Here is a 16,306-nt window from a genome sequence, read left to right as displayed (position 1 = left end):
AAAAATATTGTCAACTACAGATAAATCCTTCACACACACACGACAAAAAAAAAAAAAAAAAGATTCTAAACTTTCTTGGCCAGCAATTTAAACAAATCTAAAACACTTGCACAGTACTTTAAAGCTAAACTCCAGGCATGCGGCTAAATGTTTATATGAAATGCATGTATGGGAGCGGTTTAACCTGCCAAACGATTTTTATTTTTGTCCATCTAGCTGCGATTTGCAAACCTCCATCGCACAGCAAAAACCTGTCTGCCAGGAGACTTCATTCTTCTCCACTGCAGATTACATTTACAGCCTGTGATTGGGCAGTAGGAGGAGAAGCAGATGAGCTCATTTCTGTCACTCTGCTTTCTTTCTATCTGGTTTTCCTTTGTTGGCAAATAAACATTAAAAGCACAATTGACTGGGCCCCTTGTGCTCTTTTAATCACATTCCAGTCTGGGCTCTACTGTACTGGGATCACCAGAATATACTGCTAGGTAAAACCAAGTACTTAAACTGTTTTAAATTTTTTATTTTTTTTTTTTAAATAAAAGAAGAAGAAGAACACATTTAATGACGTATTAGCCCCGGTTCACATTAGTGCAATCACGGAGATCTCATGTAATTCGGGGCGCACTGCTCCTAAATTACATGAGATCTCATGTGCGGTGCAAATTTAAGCCATACACTTTGTATGGCTGAATTCGCACCGCATCCGCACTAAACACGCACCTGAGCCTTTTTTTTATCCGCAGCAGAATCGGATCGCATAGTGGTTCACACTAGTGCGGTCCGATTCTGTGCGAACTTGCAGATCGCACTGCAATATGCGATAGCAACTGGGGGTGTCGTTAACTTTTGACACCCCCTGCGTATCGCATATGGCAGTGTGAACTGCCAGGGGTGCGGATGCGATTCGGGATCACGCTGTATATTCGCAGCGTTCCTGCATCGCACAAATGTGAACCAGGGCTTAATGAATACTGAAATGCATTGCTTATTTTTTATAACTGCCTGGAGTTCATCTTTAAGAAATGTCTGTGAAAATTTGCCATTTATCCAGGTCATGTTACACCCTACAAGTAGTTATTTACATTCAACTGGACCGGTTCTGTAATGCTGAAAATAAGACCAAAACAAAAAACTGATAAGAATAGAATAAATACATCCGAGCAGGAAATATACATCTTATGGGAGAACAGATGTGATAAAAAAATTACAAAACTATAGGTGAATTACCTCATATCTGTGTCGATGTCTCTCTTCTACATATTCATGACCGCCGTATAATTTCCCTACAAAAAGATGACGAACAAAGCTTAACCTCTTCAAGACTGGACTTTTTCACCCCCTTTCTACCCGAGCCATATTTCATATTTTAGCGGTGTCACACTTTGACAATTAGTCATGCAACACTGTACCCAATTTAATTTCATATCATTTCTTGAGACATAAGTTTTCTTTTGGTGATTTTACCACCACTGGAAAAAAAAACAAAAAAAAAAAAAAAAAAAACACACGTTTGTGTTAGTTTTTTTTTTGCTATATAAATAAAAATACTGAAAATTTTGGGGGAAAAAAAAAAAAAAGGGATTTTGGTCTTACCGTAAAATCCTTTTCTCCGATATTCATTGATGGACACAGCTTCTGATCTTAACCCCTACAGGAGCAGGACACTAGGCAGAAAAAAGCTTGACGCCGCCTATGGGCAGTCCCAGGGGGTATACTCCCACTCTCAGCTATCGGCATTCAGTTTTGTTACAAACAGTGTCAGAAGAAATCCAACTCCATAGAGGTGTGGGGGCTGTGTCCATCAATGAACATTAGCGAAAAGGATTTTACGGTAAAACAAAAATCCCATTTTCTCTATCGTTCCTTGACCGACACAGCTCCTGATCTTCTTAACCATTGGGACAGGAGAAAAAAATTCCCCAAGGCTAAACCATAGCCAACCAGGTAACATGGAGCTCCTATAAAGAACAACTGGAGCTCACCTAAAAAAAAAAAAAACAATACGCCCTTCAAGGAGGACCAGGTCCTCTAAACAGCAGCCTGCAAAACCTTACGACCAAAGGAAGTATCTGCAGATGCCAACACATCCACATTATAAAACTTTGAAAAGGTGTGTGCAGACGACCAGGTTGCCTTGCAACCCTGCATCACAGATGCCTGATGACAGAAGGCAAAGTAGGCACTAAGCACCCTAGTAGAGTGCGCTGTTACAGGGAAAGGAGGAACCTGACCCTTACAGGGTTCATACACATTTTCACCAATAAAATTCCATGTATTTTCCATGACTTCACGTAAATATTCATGACCTAATGTTTCATGAAATTTCTATGTATACATGTTAAATAAGAAGAAGAAAATCCATGTCACACCCAGCATATTTTTACTAAAATAAATGACAATCTTTGTAGTGTACAGTACCTCTGCAGTTAGGGTTTCATTTCTGGATACAGCGTGACTCAAAATGGTCCCTTGTTTTACAGTGGATGAGATGGAAGCACCGCTGCCGCAGCTGGGAGCCGGTGTCACTTCAGGCGCACGGGTGAAAAAGCCAGCGATCGGATTGGAAGCTGTCAAGCACGCAGCTGCAGACTGGTGCTTTGCACCTTTAACGTGGCTAGACAGCGCTGCCTCTCCCATGTTCGAAATGTCAAACGTTTTACAAAACACACTGTACATTTAGCGGACATGGTACAGGAGGTGGTCAGGAGGCTGCAGACATGGTACAGGAGGTGGTCAGGAGGCTGCAGACATGGTACAGGAGGTGGTCAGGAGGCTGCAGACATGGTACAGGAGGTGGTCAGGAGGCTGCAGACATGGTACAGGAGGTGGTCAGGAGGCTGCAGACATGGTACAGGAGGTGGTCAGGAGGCTGCAGACATGGTACAGGAGGTGGTCAGGAGGCTGCAGACATGGTACAGGAGGTGGTCAGGAGGCTGCAGACATGGTACAGGAGGTGGTCAGGAGGCTGCAGACATGGTACAGGAGGTGGTCAGGAGGCTGCAGACATGGTACAGGAGGTGGTCAGGAGGCTGCAGACATGGTACAGGAGGTGGTCAGGAGGCTGCAGACATGGTACAGGAGGTGGTCAGGAGGCTGCAGACATGGTACAGGAGGTGGTCAAAGGCTGCAGACATGGTACAGGAGGTGGTCAGAGACTGCAGACATGATAGAAGATAGAAGAGCACAGGAGAAGCAGAGAGCACTGGAGGAGCAAGGGCACGGGGGGGAGGACTGGAGAGAATTAAGGGGGGGGGGGTTTGGAAAGCATTGCAGGGGGGGTTGGAAGGCGCAGGGGGGTGGAGGGTGCATGGAAAACCAGGGGGATGGAGAGCACAGGGGGAGGCGGGGGGACTGGAGAGCACTGTCTGTGGGGAACTGGAAACCACTGAGGGGGAGCCAGAGAGCATTGGGGGGGGGGGGGGGGAGATGAAGAGCACTGTGGGGAGCTGAAGAGAACGGGGGGGGGGAACTAAGAACACTGGAGGGGACTAAAGAACACTGGAGGGCTAAAGAACACTGGGGGGGTTATTAGCACTGAGGGGGGGGGGGTAACAGCACAGGGGGGGGGGGGGTAGCAGCACTGGGGGGGGGATAAAGAGCACTGGGGGGGGATAAAGAGCACTGGGGGGGGATAAAGAGCACTGGGGGGGATAAAGAGCACTGGGGGGGGGATAAAGAGCACTGGGGGGGGGGGGGATAAAGAGCACGGGGGGGGGGGATAAAGAGCACGGGGGGGGGGGGATAAAGAGCACGGGGGGGGGGATAAAGAGCACTGGGGGGGGATAAAGAGCACTGGGGGGGATAAAGAGCACTGGGGGGGGATAAAGAGCACTGGGGGGGGATAAAGAGCACTGGGGGGGGGGATAAAGAGCACTGGGGGGGGGATAAAGAGCACTGGGGGGGGGGGATAAAGAGCACTGGGGGGGGGGGATAAAGAGCACTGGGGGGGGGGGGATAAAGAGCACTGGGGGGGGGGGGATAAAGAGCACTGGGGGGGGGGGGCTAAAGAGCACTGGGGGGGGGGGCTAAAGAGCACTGGGGGGGGGGCTAAAGAGCACTGGGGGGGGGGGCTAAAGAGCACTGGGGGGGGGCTAAAGAGCACTGGGGGGGGGGCTAAAGAGCACTGGGGGGGGGCTAAAGAGCACTGGGGGGGGCTAAAGAGCACTGGGGGGGGGGCTAAAGAACACTGGAGGGCTAAAGAACACTGGGGGGGTTATTAGCACTGAGGGGGGGGTAACAGCACAGGGGGGGGGTAGCAGCACTGGGGGGGATAAAGAGCACGGGGGGGGGATAAAGAGCACTGGGGGGGGATAAAGAGCACTGGGGGGGGGGATAAAGAGCACTGGGGGGGGGATAAAGAGCACTGGGGGGGGGATAAAGAGCACTGGGGGGGGGATAAAGAGCACTGGGGGGGGGTAAAGAGCACTGGGGGGGGGTAAAGAGCACTGGGGGGGGATAAAGAGCACTGGGGGGGGGGGTAAAGAGCACTGGGGGGGGGGGGTAAAGAGCACTGGGGGGGGATAAAGAGCACTGGGGGGGGGATAAAGAGCACTGGGGGGGGGGCTAAAGAGCACTGGGGGGGGCTAAAGAGCACTGGGGGGGGGCTAAAGAGCACTGGGGGGGGCTAAAGAGCACTGGGGGGGGGCTAAAGAGCACTGGGGGGGGGCTAAAGAGCACTGGGGGGGGGCTAAAGAGCACTGGGGGGGGGCTAAAGAGCACTGGGGGGGGGGCTAAAGAGCACTGGGGGGGGGGGCTAAAGAGCACTGGGGGGGGGGGCTAAAGAGCACTGGGGGGGGGCTAAAGAGCACGGGGGGGGGCTAAAGAGCACTGGGGGGGCTAAAGAGCACTGGGGGGGCTAAAGAGCACTGGGGGGGGGGCTAAAGAGCACTGGGGGGGGGGCTAAAGAGCACTGGGGGGGGGCTAAAGAGCACTGGGGGGGGGCTAAAGAGCACTGGGGGGGGGCTAAAGAGCACTGGGGGGGGGGGCCGGCAAAGGAAGTTGGATAGGAGGGGGATGGGATGGGGCAGCTGCATACAGATGAATTGATCTTTCCATATTCCTCTTGCAGCCGCTGAGAGGAAGAGAATCAGATATTCAGCGACAGCAGGAGGAATATGGAAAGTTCAATTCATCTGTATGCAGCTGCCCCATCCCCATCCCATCCCCCTCCTATCCAGCACATAAACAAGGCTGCTCAGGCATTCTCACTGACCTCCTTCCACTGCACATTGTGAGTGGATATTTTGCTTTTAAATTAAAGACTTGGCATATTTACTACACTATGAGAGGTTCCTTCCTGTTATTTTTTACATCCATCATTGGGTGGTGGTGATCATCTCTGCTATCGAGCTCTACAAGGGGTATACCTTTGAGCACATACGGTCTATTCATCTGGATGGGGATTACGCCCAATGGGAGTGGGGACCATTTGAGCTGTTGGGAATCACGCCCAGTGACATTGGATGACATTTAAACGATTGTGGATATCTGCCATAAGAAACTACACTTTCTGGTAAGCTGCTACACATTTGGGTGTTAGTGAAGGCTCTCCCTGCAGTGTTACATACTGGCTATCAGCTACCATCCACCTATTGGATTGTTTATTCAAGGGATTCACCACTGATGACTGTTTCCCATTCATGTTCCAAGGGGACCTTTCTTTTGTGAGTATATCCATACGCACTACATTATTGACTTTGGGTCTCTATTATTTTAGTCCATATCAATTTGGATATTTTTAATCTAGCGCTGCACAAAAACTCTGTTTTTGAGCAAAATAGTGAGTTTGACTCCCTAAAAGAATCCATAGCTGCCAGGTACACCATAATTGCCCGAACCGCATCTAAGGGAATGCAAGGCAATTTCCTTAGGATGTTTGGCCTGGGACACAGGGAAGGCAACACAATGTCTTCATTCAAATGAAAATCAGAGGCAACCTTTGGAAGGAACGACTGACCGGGGCAAAGAACCACCTTATCTCTGTGAACCACCAAGGAAGGTGAACGACAAAACAATGCTACCAGACACCCTGCGCGCAGAAGTCAATATACCAAGAGAAGAAAACGCTGCTCCAGGTGTATGGTGATGAATTGATTTGGAATGTCTCAGAGTGCCAGCCCCGGCCCGTCTCCATGGAAACTTCTTAAACAATACTCGGAATAATGATACGTGACCTCATGTTGGTGTCTTTGGTGTCATCACTTTGAAAATAAAGGCTATTGGAATTCCTGGATGTGCAGCCATTTCTTTCTTTATTGCGCGCAGAAGTGATTGCCACCAAAAAGGCCACCTTCTGGGATAATGTAAGCAGGGGAACCCTCCTAAGATTTTCAAAAGAAGGTTTCTGGAGGACTGAAAGCACTAAATTGAGGTCCCAAAGCAGCAATAGAGACTGCACCGAAGGAGCCAAGTGTCGAACTTCCTGGATAAATGTGTGCACCAAGGAAAGTGTGGCCAACGATCATTGAAAGACCGCCAAGGCCAAGATCAGGCCCTTGAAAGTACTCAAGGCCAGGCGCTGCTCAACTCCCCTTTGGAGGAAGGTCAAGATCCAAGCCACTGCAAAGGAGCGAGGATGAACCCCAAGAGACTCACACCACGCAATGTACGACTTCCATGTACAATGGTAGATCTTCCTAGCGAGAGATTTTCTAGCTTTTAAGAGTGTAGGAATCACTGAATCAGACAAACCTATCTTTCAGCACCTGGCTTTCAACAGGCAAGCTGTTAAAGCCAGCGACCTAAGCAGGATGGAAGATTGGCCCTTGGGACAGCAAATCTTCCGAGAGGAAGTCTCCAAGGAACATCGGCGACCAGCCGTACCAAGACCGGCGAGGCCAGTCTGGAGCCACTAAGATGACCGGAATCCCTTCTGCCTCAATCCTGTGCAGAAGTCTTGGCAGAAGCTTGAGAGGGGGAAAGGCGTAACCATACCACAAACCTCTGCAGCTTCCTATTGAGACAAGGAGGCAAACAGGTCCACCCCCGAGATGTGTACAGCAGAGATGGCTGGAAAAAATTTTCTGCCCACCTTAGAATGCCCGCTACTTCGAGCCACCAGGACACTTCTTGTGCCCCCTTGGTGATTAACAGACCACAACCGTGGCATTGTCTGATTGAATTCGCATCGGACACCCCTGAAGACGATCCGTCCAATGATCCAAAGTCTGATCGCTTGGAGCTCCAGTACATTGAATGGCAGTCTGGACTCTTCCCAATGTCCAGACCCCCTGAGCAGAATCTTTTCTGAGGACGCCTCCCCAACCAAAGAGGCTGGCATCCGTGGTGCCCTGGCGAAGTGCCGGAGAACAAAGCAACCTCATTAGGGACCCTCTCGTACCCTGGCTCAGCCGGATCAGATTGTCTATAGACTGGATTCTTGTCCCATTTGACCATAATCTCTCTTTGCAGAGATCGAATGAAACTGTACAAACGGAACTGCCTCGAAGGCAGACACCATCAGGCCCAGCACCCGCATGCAAGTCCGAAGGGATGACCGTCTGCTGGACAACAGAAGTTGAATTGCTTCCTGCAGTTTCCATAGTTTGTCCAGAGGAAGGAATGCTCTGGCTAAGGCTGAGTCCAGAGTCAGACCCAGATAGTCCGGACAGAACCAGAGCAGACTTCTGAAGGTTCAGAATCCAACCAAACTCCCTCAGAGTTCGCAGAGAAATTTCAGAGTTGTCCACAAGAGCAGTCGGAGACTCCGCCCGCAGAAGAAGATCGTCCAGGTACCCCAGTACCGCGATCCCCCGCTGACGCAACAATGCAAGCACAGGAGTCAACACTCTAGTGAAGACCCAAGGAGCGGAGGCAAGACAAAAGGGTAACGCCACAAACTGATAATGCTCCTCTCCCACGGCAAAGCGGAGGAAGCGATGGAGACCGACACATATTGGAATGTGAAGGTAAGCGTCCTTGATGTCGATGGAGGCAAGAAAATCCCCCTGATGCAAAGAAGCCACTAAAGTGTGAATGGACTCCATTCTGAACTTCTGCACCCGCACAAAGCAGTTTAGCGCCTTGAGATCTAGAATTGGATGCACTTCGCCCTCCTTCCTGGGGACTGTAAACAGGTTTGAATAAAACCCCCTGAAAACGTTCCAAAGTCGGAACTGGGACAATCACCAAGTCTTGCACTGCCCCAAAGAGACCCCCATAAAGCGGTCTGGGGACAGGTGCAAGTTGGAGGGAAAAACCTTTCCAGAGGGTAAGAGCGAAACTCGATCTTGTAGCCGAACCGTATGACTTCATGGACCCATTTGTCTGTACTAAGGAGGTCACGGGTCCAGAAACCAGCGAAGACAACCCCCCACCCCACATATGGTTAAGGCAAACCTTGTTCACAGGTCTGGAGAAGCCTGCTCTCGGATTGCCAGACCAGGTTAGTTTAGATCCGGAGGAGGAGGCCCTGAAGGGTTCTGATCCCTTGACTTGAGACCCTGAGGGACGAAAAAAAACTTTGAGCTGAGGGCGGATGGACCACGTCTACGACGGGGCTCCTTGCCCTTTCTAGCCCGTGGAAGAAAGGCACTCTTCCCCCTGTGAGACCCTTAATGATGTAATCCAGGGAAGCTCCAAATAGGCGATCCTCTTAAGAAGGGGGGGGGGGTCAGATAAGGCCTTCTTAGAAGTCTTGTCCACAGACCAGCATTTAAGCCAAATAACATGCCTAAGGACCACTGCTGAGACAGACAGCCTCGCAATCAGAGGAGCCGCATCCAAAGAGGCATCACAGACAAACTGCAGCCCCTGGGCTAACTTTTCCGCCAGTTTAGCAAATGCAGGGGAAGCTGCTCCCCTCCAGGTCCCGGCATAAAAGCTTGGCCCACTCGGTCAGATGAGGGGCGAAGTGTCCACAGGGACCACCGAGAGAGGGGGGGGGGGGGACGCTGCATGGGAAGGAGAACCCGGGGGCCGACCGTCCCAGGGAGGGACCCACGTCCACCCCAAAACCCTCTAGGGGGAGAGGGACACCTAGTTACCATACCAGAAACAGGGTGGGCACCGCTCCAGACAGAACCTCCTCTCCATCGAAAAGGGGGGCAGTTGGCCAGGAGGAACGCTGCGGCTCAGGCCAAGGCCAGGTAATATGAGACCTCACGAGACGTTTAACTCGTAGGCCAGCCCCCCCCCCCCCCCCCCCCAGTGGGGCTATGTCGCGGCCGACCTAGTGCGGAGCTGAGGTCTGCGTGGGCTCGCTGGCCAGACTGGGGTGACCACTGGATTTTAAAAAATATCCAGCCTGTCGCCCAGTCCAGCAGTTGATTGTAGATTCTCACAGGAAAAATAGAAAAATCCATTAAAAAAGGAAAACATTGCAAGGACCGAATTTCTTTCCCAGCAAGGAACTAGGTCCTTACTCCTGACTAGGTAGAAAATAAAATGAGTGCCTATAGCTGGGAGTGGGAGTATACCCCCTGGGACTGCCCATAGGCATAGCCAGATTCTTTTTCTGCCTAGTGTCCTACTCCTGTAGGGGGCAGTATAACCCAATGGTTAAGAAGATCAGAAGCTGTGTCCGTCAATGAACAATAGAACATTTTGCAAAAACTGTGTTCTCTAGCTTCATTTTGTAAATCTTTCTTATCTTGGATATAAAAAGTTAAAATGTCAGGTTTCTGTGGTGTAAAAAAAAAATGAGACAAAGATAAATCATTTCAGAACTTTTTCCCCTTTAATGTGACCTATAAATTACAACTCAGTTGAACAAAAAACTGAAATCTTTTAGGTGGAGGGAAGTAAAAATAAAAAAATATGGTTGCATTAGTGTGCACACACTTAAAACTAACTTTGTTAAAGCACCTTTTTGATTTTTTTTTACAGTACTCAAGTCTTTTTGGGTATGAGTATATCAGCATGGCACACCTTGACTTGGCAATATTTGCCCACTCTTCTTTGCAAAAACACTCCAAATCTGTCAGATTGTGAAGGCATCTCTTGTGGACAGGCCTCTTTAGATCACCCCATGGATTTTCAATCAATTCAGGTCTGGGCTCTGGCTGGGCCATTCCAAAACTTTAATCTTCTGGTGAAGCCATTCCTTTGTTGATTTAAAATGTATGCTTTGGGTTGTTGCCATGCTGAAAGATAAAGTTACTCTTTATGTTCAGCTTTCTAGCAGAAGGCTGAAGGTTTTGTGCCAATATTGACTGGAATTTGGAACTATTCATAATTCCCGATACTTTGACTAAGGCCTCTATTCCACCTGAAGAAAAAAAGCCCTGATGCTGCCATCGCCATGCTTCACTGTGGGTATGGAGTTCATTTGGTGATGTGCAGTGTTGTTTTTGCGCCAAACATATTTTTTTAGGAATTGTGGCCTAAAAGTTCAACCTTGGTTTCATCAGACCATAACACATTTTACCATATGCTTTTGGGAGACTTTGGATGTGTTTTTACAAAATTTAGCCAGGCTTGGATGTTTTTCTTTGCAAGAAAAAGGCTTCTGTCTTGCCACTCTACCCTATAGCCCAGACATATGAAGAATACGGGAGATTGTTGTCACATGTACCACTCAGCCAGTACTGGCCAGATATTTATGCAGCTCCTTTAATGTTGCTGTAGGCCTCTTGACCAGTTTTCTTCTGGTCTTTTATTGAATTTTAGAGGGGCGTCCAGGTCTTGGTTGTGCCATATTTTCTCCACTTAATGATGACTGTCTTCACTGTGTTCCATGGTAGATATAATGTCTTGGAAATTCTTTTGTACCCTTCTCCTGACTGATTCCTTTTAACAATGAGGTCCCTCTGATGCTTTAGAAGCTCTCTGTGGACCATGGCTTTTGCTGTAGAATGCGACTAAGAAAATGTCAGGAAGGACCAACTAGCACAACGATGGTAGTTGTGTAATGACACCTATTTATTATGAGTTTGAATGTGATTGCTTAATTCTGAACATGGCTACATCCCTATTTATAGGAGGGTAAGCACACTTATGCAACCACATTATTTTCGTTTATTTTTACTACCACCCCCCCTTCTAAAAGATTTCAGTTTCTTTTTCAACTGAGTTGTACAGTTAATAGGTCACATCAAAGGTGGAAAAAGTTCTGAAATTATTTATCTTGGTCTAAATGTTTTACATCACAGAAACCTGACATTTTAACAGGGGTGTGTAGACTTTTTATATCCACTGTATATGAAAATTAATCAGTCCGGACATTCTGATCATTTCTTGAGGACCTAAAATGCCAGTAAAATCATTTCAAAAGGCCCTAAAATGCCCCCAGTGTGCCCTCCCTCCCCAATCATCCAGCCCCCTACAGACCTTCAGCCACCACACAGTGCAAAACACTTAATACCTGAGAATTCATCTGAAACTAGCTTCAACACTAACCTACAATTGCTGCTCCCCCAGCTTGCCACTAGATCAGATACAAATCCTTCAGTGTGTGTTCACATCAGTTAACAACCACCCCCCCCCCCCAATGTCAGCTGCCATTAACATCCCCCGTGTACCCCCAGATTAGCTACCTCCATCCCCCCCCCACATCCAAAAATCCCCTTCCAACCAACGTGCCCCCCAAATCATTTACAAACCTCTTTCAGCTACCACATAGTGCACAACAGTTTTCATATTTGGATAATTCACCCTAAACAAGCTGCAGTGCTTCACTACAACTGTAGCATCTTTTGCTTAAGAAAGGAAAGTTATTTTCACAGCTGCAACCCAACTGGCTGAAGTTCTCCTCCCATTCGCTGTCAGTTATGCATTGTAAGACTGCAGCAATGTAACCGAAAAGCAGGAAGAAAGACAGAGCGGCTATGGTATCAGGTAAAAGCCATTGCCATACCATGGCTCCTCTCCGGCTAGCACATCAGGATCCTTGTACCCCAGTCTAAAAGTGCCCAAATAAGCAGACCCAGTGGGCCACGTGTGAGTACCAGAGATTTTTAGAAATATTTGGTTTATCTTCCACATCAGTGACACTTCCATTCCAAAGCTCAGGATTACATATGAGATTTAAAACGGTAACCCCCGAGGACACTTCTACTCAGTGACTGGTAACAACTGAAATATCAATCTATTTAATACTGCTTGAATTAAAAAAAAAAAAAAATGCTAATTAATAAAACAAAAAAATAAAAACAAAAAAAAAAAAAAAAAACAAAAAAAAAAACACACAACACCAAATGTTTTTGGCACACATCAGTTAGCAAATATAATTACTTACGTAACACTGAATTCTGAGAATGAAATATAGTTCTTCTCTTCCCCAATCTCATGGTGCCCCCCATCTGACCTGGATTATGTTCAGGCATGTCAATCACCTGAAACGCATCAAAATAAGCAAGAAATTCCACTACTACACCATTGCTTACAATACAGCGTCAGAAACAATACAGCAGATACACTCCCAACATTGGTTCACAGAAAAATAGTGTCAATCTTCCTGCAATTAGGTGTGCTGAAGCATTAATAGGAAAAAAGAGAAAAACAAAAACAAAACCAAATACGCAGCCCATTTCTGATTAACTAACTAAAATGTTAAGAAATGTACACTCACTCACATCTCTTCGTATTTCAGTCTATCTGCCCTGCTAGCCAAAATGTGATAATGCCAATTACTGCCCATTCACACAACATCCAATTAATTAAGCGCTTTGAAAGGTCAATGTGTACTAAATATTTCACAGCAAGACACATTGCTAAACATTTTACAAGTAGACTAACGTAATAAGAATCATATAGGCTGCCCAAACACTTACCACTGGATGACTTGTTTTTGGATTAAACTCTGTAGAGTTAGCATCTGTGAAGAGAAGAAAAAAAAAAAAAAAAAAAAGTAAGTATATAAGAAAGGATTTGTATCATAAAGCGGTTCAAAGAAAAGTGGTGCACTGCAAGACTACTGTACAGAAGAAGGGCTATTGTAGATTATTATGAAGGGGTTTCCTTCATATGTAAATTCATCTTTTCACAGAGAGTAGGGATCTAGTAGAATGGGATCTGAGGGTAGGGACTCGTTCACACTGGTTGTCATATTTAACTGGGCATAATTGAATTCTCATTGTGATCCTTAAATTCTGCCCAGCAGCAGCACAGTTCGGTTTCAGAACATACTGTGTATGAAGGGGTTTCCTTCCTAAATAATGCTGTGATCTGTGAGGTGGGACTTGGGAGGTTTAGACTTTCCCTGTAGGTGTGACTGGGTGGGATTGAATGCCAATTAGGATGTACTCCATCCCAACCACCATCAGAGCTGCGAAGGAAGTTACATAATTTACAGAGTCTGAAAGACTACAAAGGGGAGTGATACAGACTCTGGTTACTGCAGGAAGGGGCTGTGGAAGGGACACAGTGTCATATGATACAAAGCCACAACTAAACCCAGAATATCAGGGGATCTGCAGACAACAGAGCAACATGGTACAGAGGTATGATCTATGCTGTGTTTATTATTCCATTCAGTGCTAGTGAAAAAGATACAACTCAACTTTAAAGCGGCTCTTCAGTCATTTTTTTCATCTATCAATGAAATCTTCTGCCCTGGTTTTAACTTTGGGTAGTAAAACATTTTTTTTTTTCTGCCAGTAAATACCTTATACAGCCAACTTCCTCTTTCTTGTCTGGTAATTTGCCTAGGCTAATGACATGTACAGCTTTCTCACTCTTGAGTCATAGAAGGGCCAATAAGAGCTGCAGAGCTGGAGGGGGAGATCCATGCAGAGATCCATGAGTATTCATCAAGAGAGGAGAAATGTGCAGGCAAGCAGTGGTGCGAGTGTGTGTGTGTCTCTCTCTCTCTCTCTCTCTGTAAATCCAGGAAGTGAACAGGCAGCAGCTTCAGCTGCCCAGGTAAAATGGCCGCAGCCAGACTTCGTGGAAGGAGATTTCTGCAGCATATTTGGCAAGTACAGAATCACAGAATATATAAAATATGCAAAGTGGTTAGAGGGAAGCTTCAGAATGGCAAATATGTTTTTATTACAAATTATGTGAGAAGATTGCAGTTCCTGTTTAAATACAGTAGGTGCAAGCTTGGTTATAAAAGATAAATGGGAGATACCTGTACTGTACTGGTAGGTTGTTTTACTATTCATTTCCATGACCTAGAGCTCCACATATAATGTAAGCAGTGCCTGGTAATAGATGAGGCAACAGGAAGCTGATCTGAACCGCATCTGAGGTTGATATAACTTTTTTTTTTTCATTTTAATTAGGGGGTATTGGCACCATGTGCTGGTGCATGAGCACCCAATTACTACACTAAAATGCCATCACATGACAGAGTAGTGTGTTACATCATTTGAATGAACAAGCATTAGATTATCAAATTATATGATGCATTTACCTTTCCAGCCTAATACTTCTCTTGAAAATTCAACAACTGCTAGCTGCATCCCCAGACAGACCCCTGCAAACCAGAAAAGATTTTATAGCAACAATCTAGCTTAGTATATTACTACTAAAAACTTAACCAAAAATTGATTAAATTAGAAAACTCACCCAAGAATGGTTTTTTCTGTTTGCGTGCCCAGGATATGGCTTGGATTTTGCCCTCGGTACCACGAACACCAAATCCTCCGGGGACTAACACACCACTAATACAAACACAGAAATGTTACTTTAAAGATGCCACAAAAAACATGATGATCTATATGCCAATGTATGCTGTAATAAGGTGCATAGACATAATGTACTTCCTCATTACTGCCTAAAAACAGACAGTTAAAACGATTTTTTTTCTAGAATACTGCCATTCATTTTTTTTTCCCCTTCAAGGTAAAAACATTAAAGCTTAACTCTGGGATAAGCAGATATTGTCTAAATATAAGAGACCTGTGTATATTTTTTGAATCTTGGTGTGCTTTGTGCAATTCTTCCAGTTCTGTGCAGCATTTCAGTGTTAAACTTTGCCTATGTCCAGGAGCACCTGTAATAAAGACTGGTCACTGCTACTCTCGCTTTCTGCTTGTACAAGGTAACTGGTCCTTTAGCTGCACTCTCCTGTAATTTTCAGCAGGCAGTATGTAGTGGGTGGAGCTGCTGGGTCCCTTCCACAGCTCTGCTCCCTGTACAGGTTTGTGCAACACAGTAATGATTTCACCGCTACTTTTACAAGAAAATATCAGGGTTTGAAAGGGCAATCAAGGCACACAAAGTGAGTTGATATCCTCTGTGGCCAATTAGGAATATATTTAAAGCGATTGTTATTTTAATTACAAGACTTAGGCAAAGCCTATCAACCCACAAAGTTTAATTTCTTCAGTTTTCAAAACATTGTGGGAAAAAAAATAAATGGAATTTTTGACTTACCATAAAAACCATTTCTCTGATGTTCATTGAAGGACACCGCTTCTGATCGCCATAACTGTTGGGTTATATTGCCCCCTACAGTAGTAGGACACTAGGCAGAAAAAAAAGTTTGGCTATGCCCATGGACAGTCCCAGGGGGTATACTCCCTCTCTCTGCTATAGGCACTCAGTTACAAGCAGTGTCAGAATAATTGCAACTCCACCGAGGGGTGGGTGCTGTGTTCGTCAATGAACATCAGGGAAATGTAAAAAATCCCATTTTCTCTTTCGTTCATTGAAGGACACAGCTTCTGACCTCCATAACCGTTGTGACGTCCCAAAGCAGTGTTAAACATGAGGGGTGGAAACAGCAAAAAAAAAAAAAAAAAATTTCCAAGGCTAAAACAGTAGCCAACCAGGCAACAGGAGCTCAACTAAAACAACTGGAGTGCACCTGAAAAAAAAACAATACACCCTCAAAGAGGATCAGGACCTCTCAACCGTAGCCTGCAAAACCTTGCGGCCAAAAGAAGCATCCACAGATGCCAACACATCTACTTTTTTTAAAGGTTTGTGAAAGTGTGCACCAATGACTATGCAAATCTGTGTCACAGGAGGCACTGAGCGCCCTAGTAGAGTGCGCCTTAACAGGGAAAGGAGGACCCTGACCCTTGATGGAATAGGCCTAAATCACTGTCCGCCTGATCCATCTGGTAAATGGTGGCAGAGGAACCGGACAAGCCTTTACGAGGCCCAACTGTGAGCACAAATAGTGAGTGACTTCCTGAAAGACTCCGTAGCTGCCAGGTACACCCTAATTGCCCAAACCACATCCAAGGCATGCAAGGCAATTTCCTTCAGATGTTTAGGCTTGGGACATAGGGAAGGCAGCACAATTTTTTAATCTAAAATTAAAATCATAGACCACCTTTGGAAGGAACGACGGACCAGCTCATCTCTGAATCAACAGGTAAAGTGGACGACAGGATAACACCGCCAGTTCTGACACCCTGCACGCAGAGGTGATAGTCACCAAAAAGGCCACCTTCTGGTGACAGCGTAAGCA

The 16,306-nt window shown here is 46.4% G+C and overlaps 1 protein-coding gene across 1 annotated transcript in view; it reads right to left on the bottom strand.

Moving 5' to 3' along the window:
• The window catches only part of CTPS1 (CTP synthase 1), a 47,992-nt gene that overhangs the window by 10,149 nt on the left and 21,537 nt on the right, over positions 1 to 16,306 (bottom strand). Inside the window, exons 10-14 of the mRNA XM_082245769.1 lie at positions 14,452 to 14,546; positions 14,297 to 14,359; positions 12,711 to 12,754; positions 12,176 to 12,272; positions 1,228 to 1,283 (exon numbers count right to left, since the gene is read on the bottom strand). Of these exons, the coding sequence (XP_082101895.1) occupies positions 1,228 to 1,283; positions 12,176 to 12,272; positions 12,711 to 12,754; positions 14,297 to 14,359; positions 14,452 to 14,546 (355 nt within the window). The remainder of the gene's footprint in view (positions 1 to 1,227; positions 1,284 to 12,175; positions 12,273 to 12,710; positions 12,755 to 14,296; positions 14,360 to 14,451; positions 14,547 to 16,306) is intronic.

Source organism: Pelophylax lessonae, assembly GCF_965119305.1.
Source record: "Pelophylax lessonae genome assembly, chromosome: 2".
Classification (NCBI taxonomy): domain Eukaryota; kingdom Metazoa; phylum Chordata; class Amphibia; order Anura; family Ranidae; genus Pelophylax; species Pelophylax lessonae.
The sequence above is the reverse complement of the archived record's forward strand: the minus strand, read 5'-3'. Positions and strand labels throughout refer to the sequence as shown.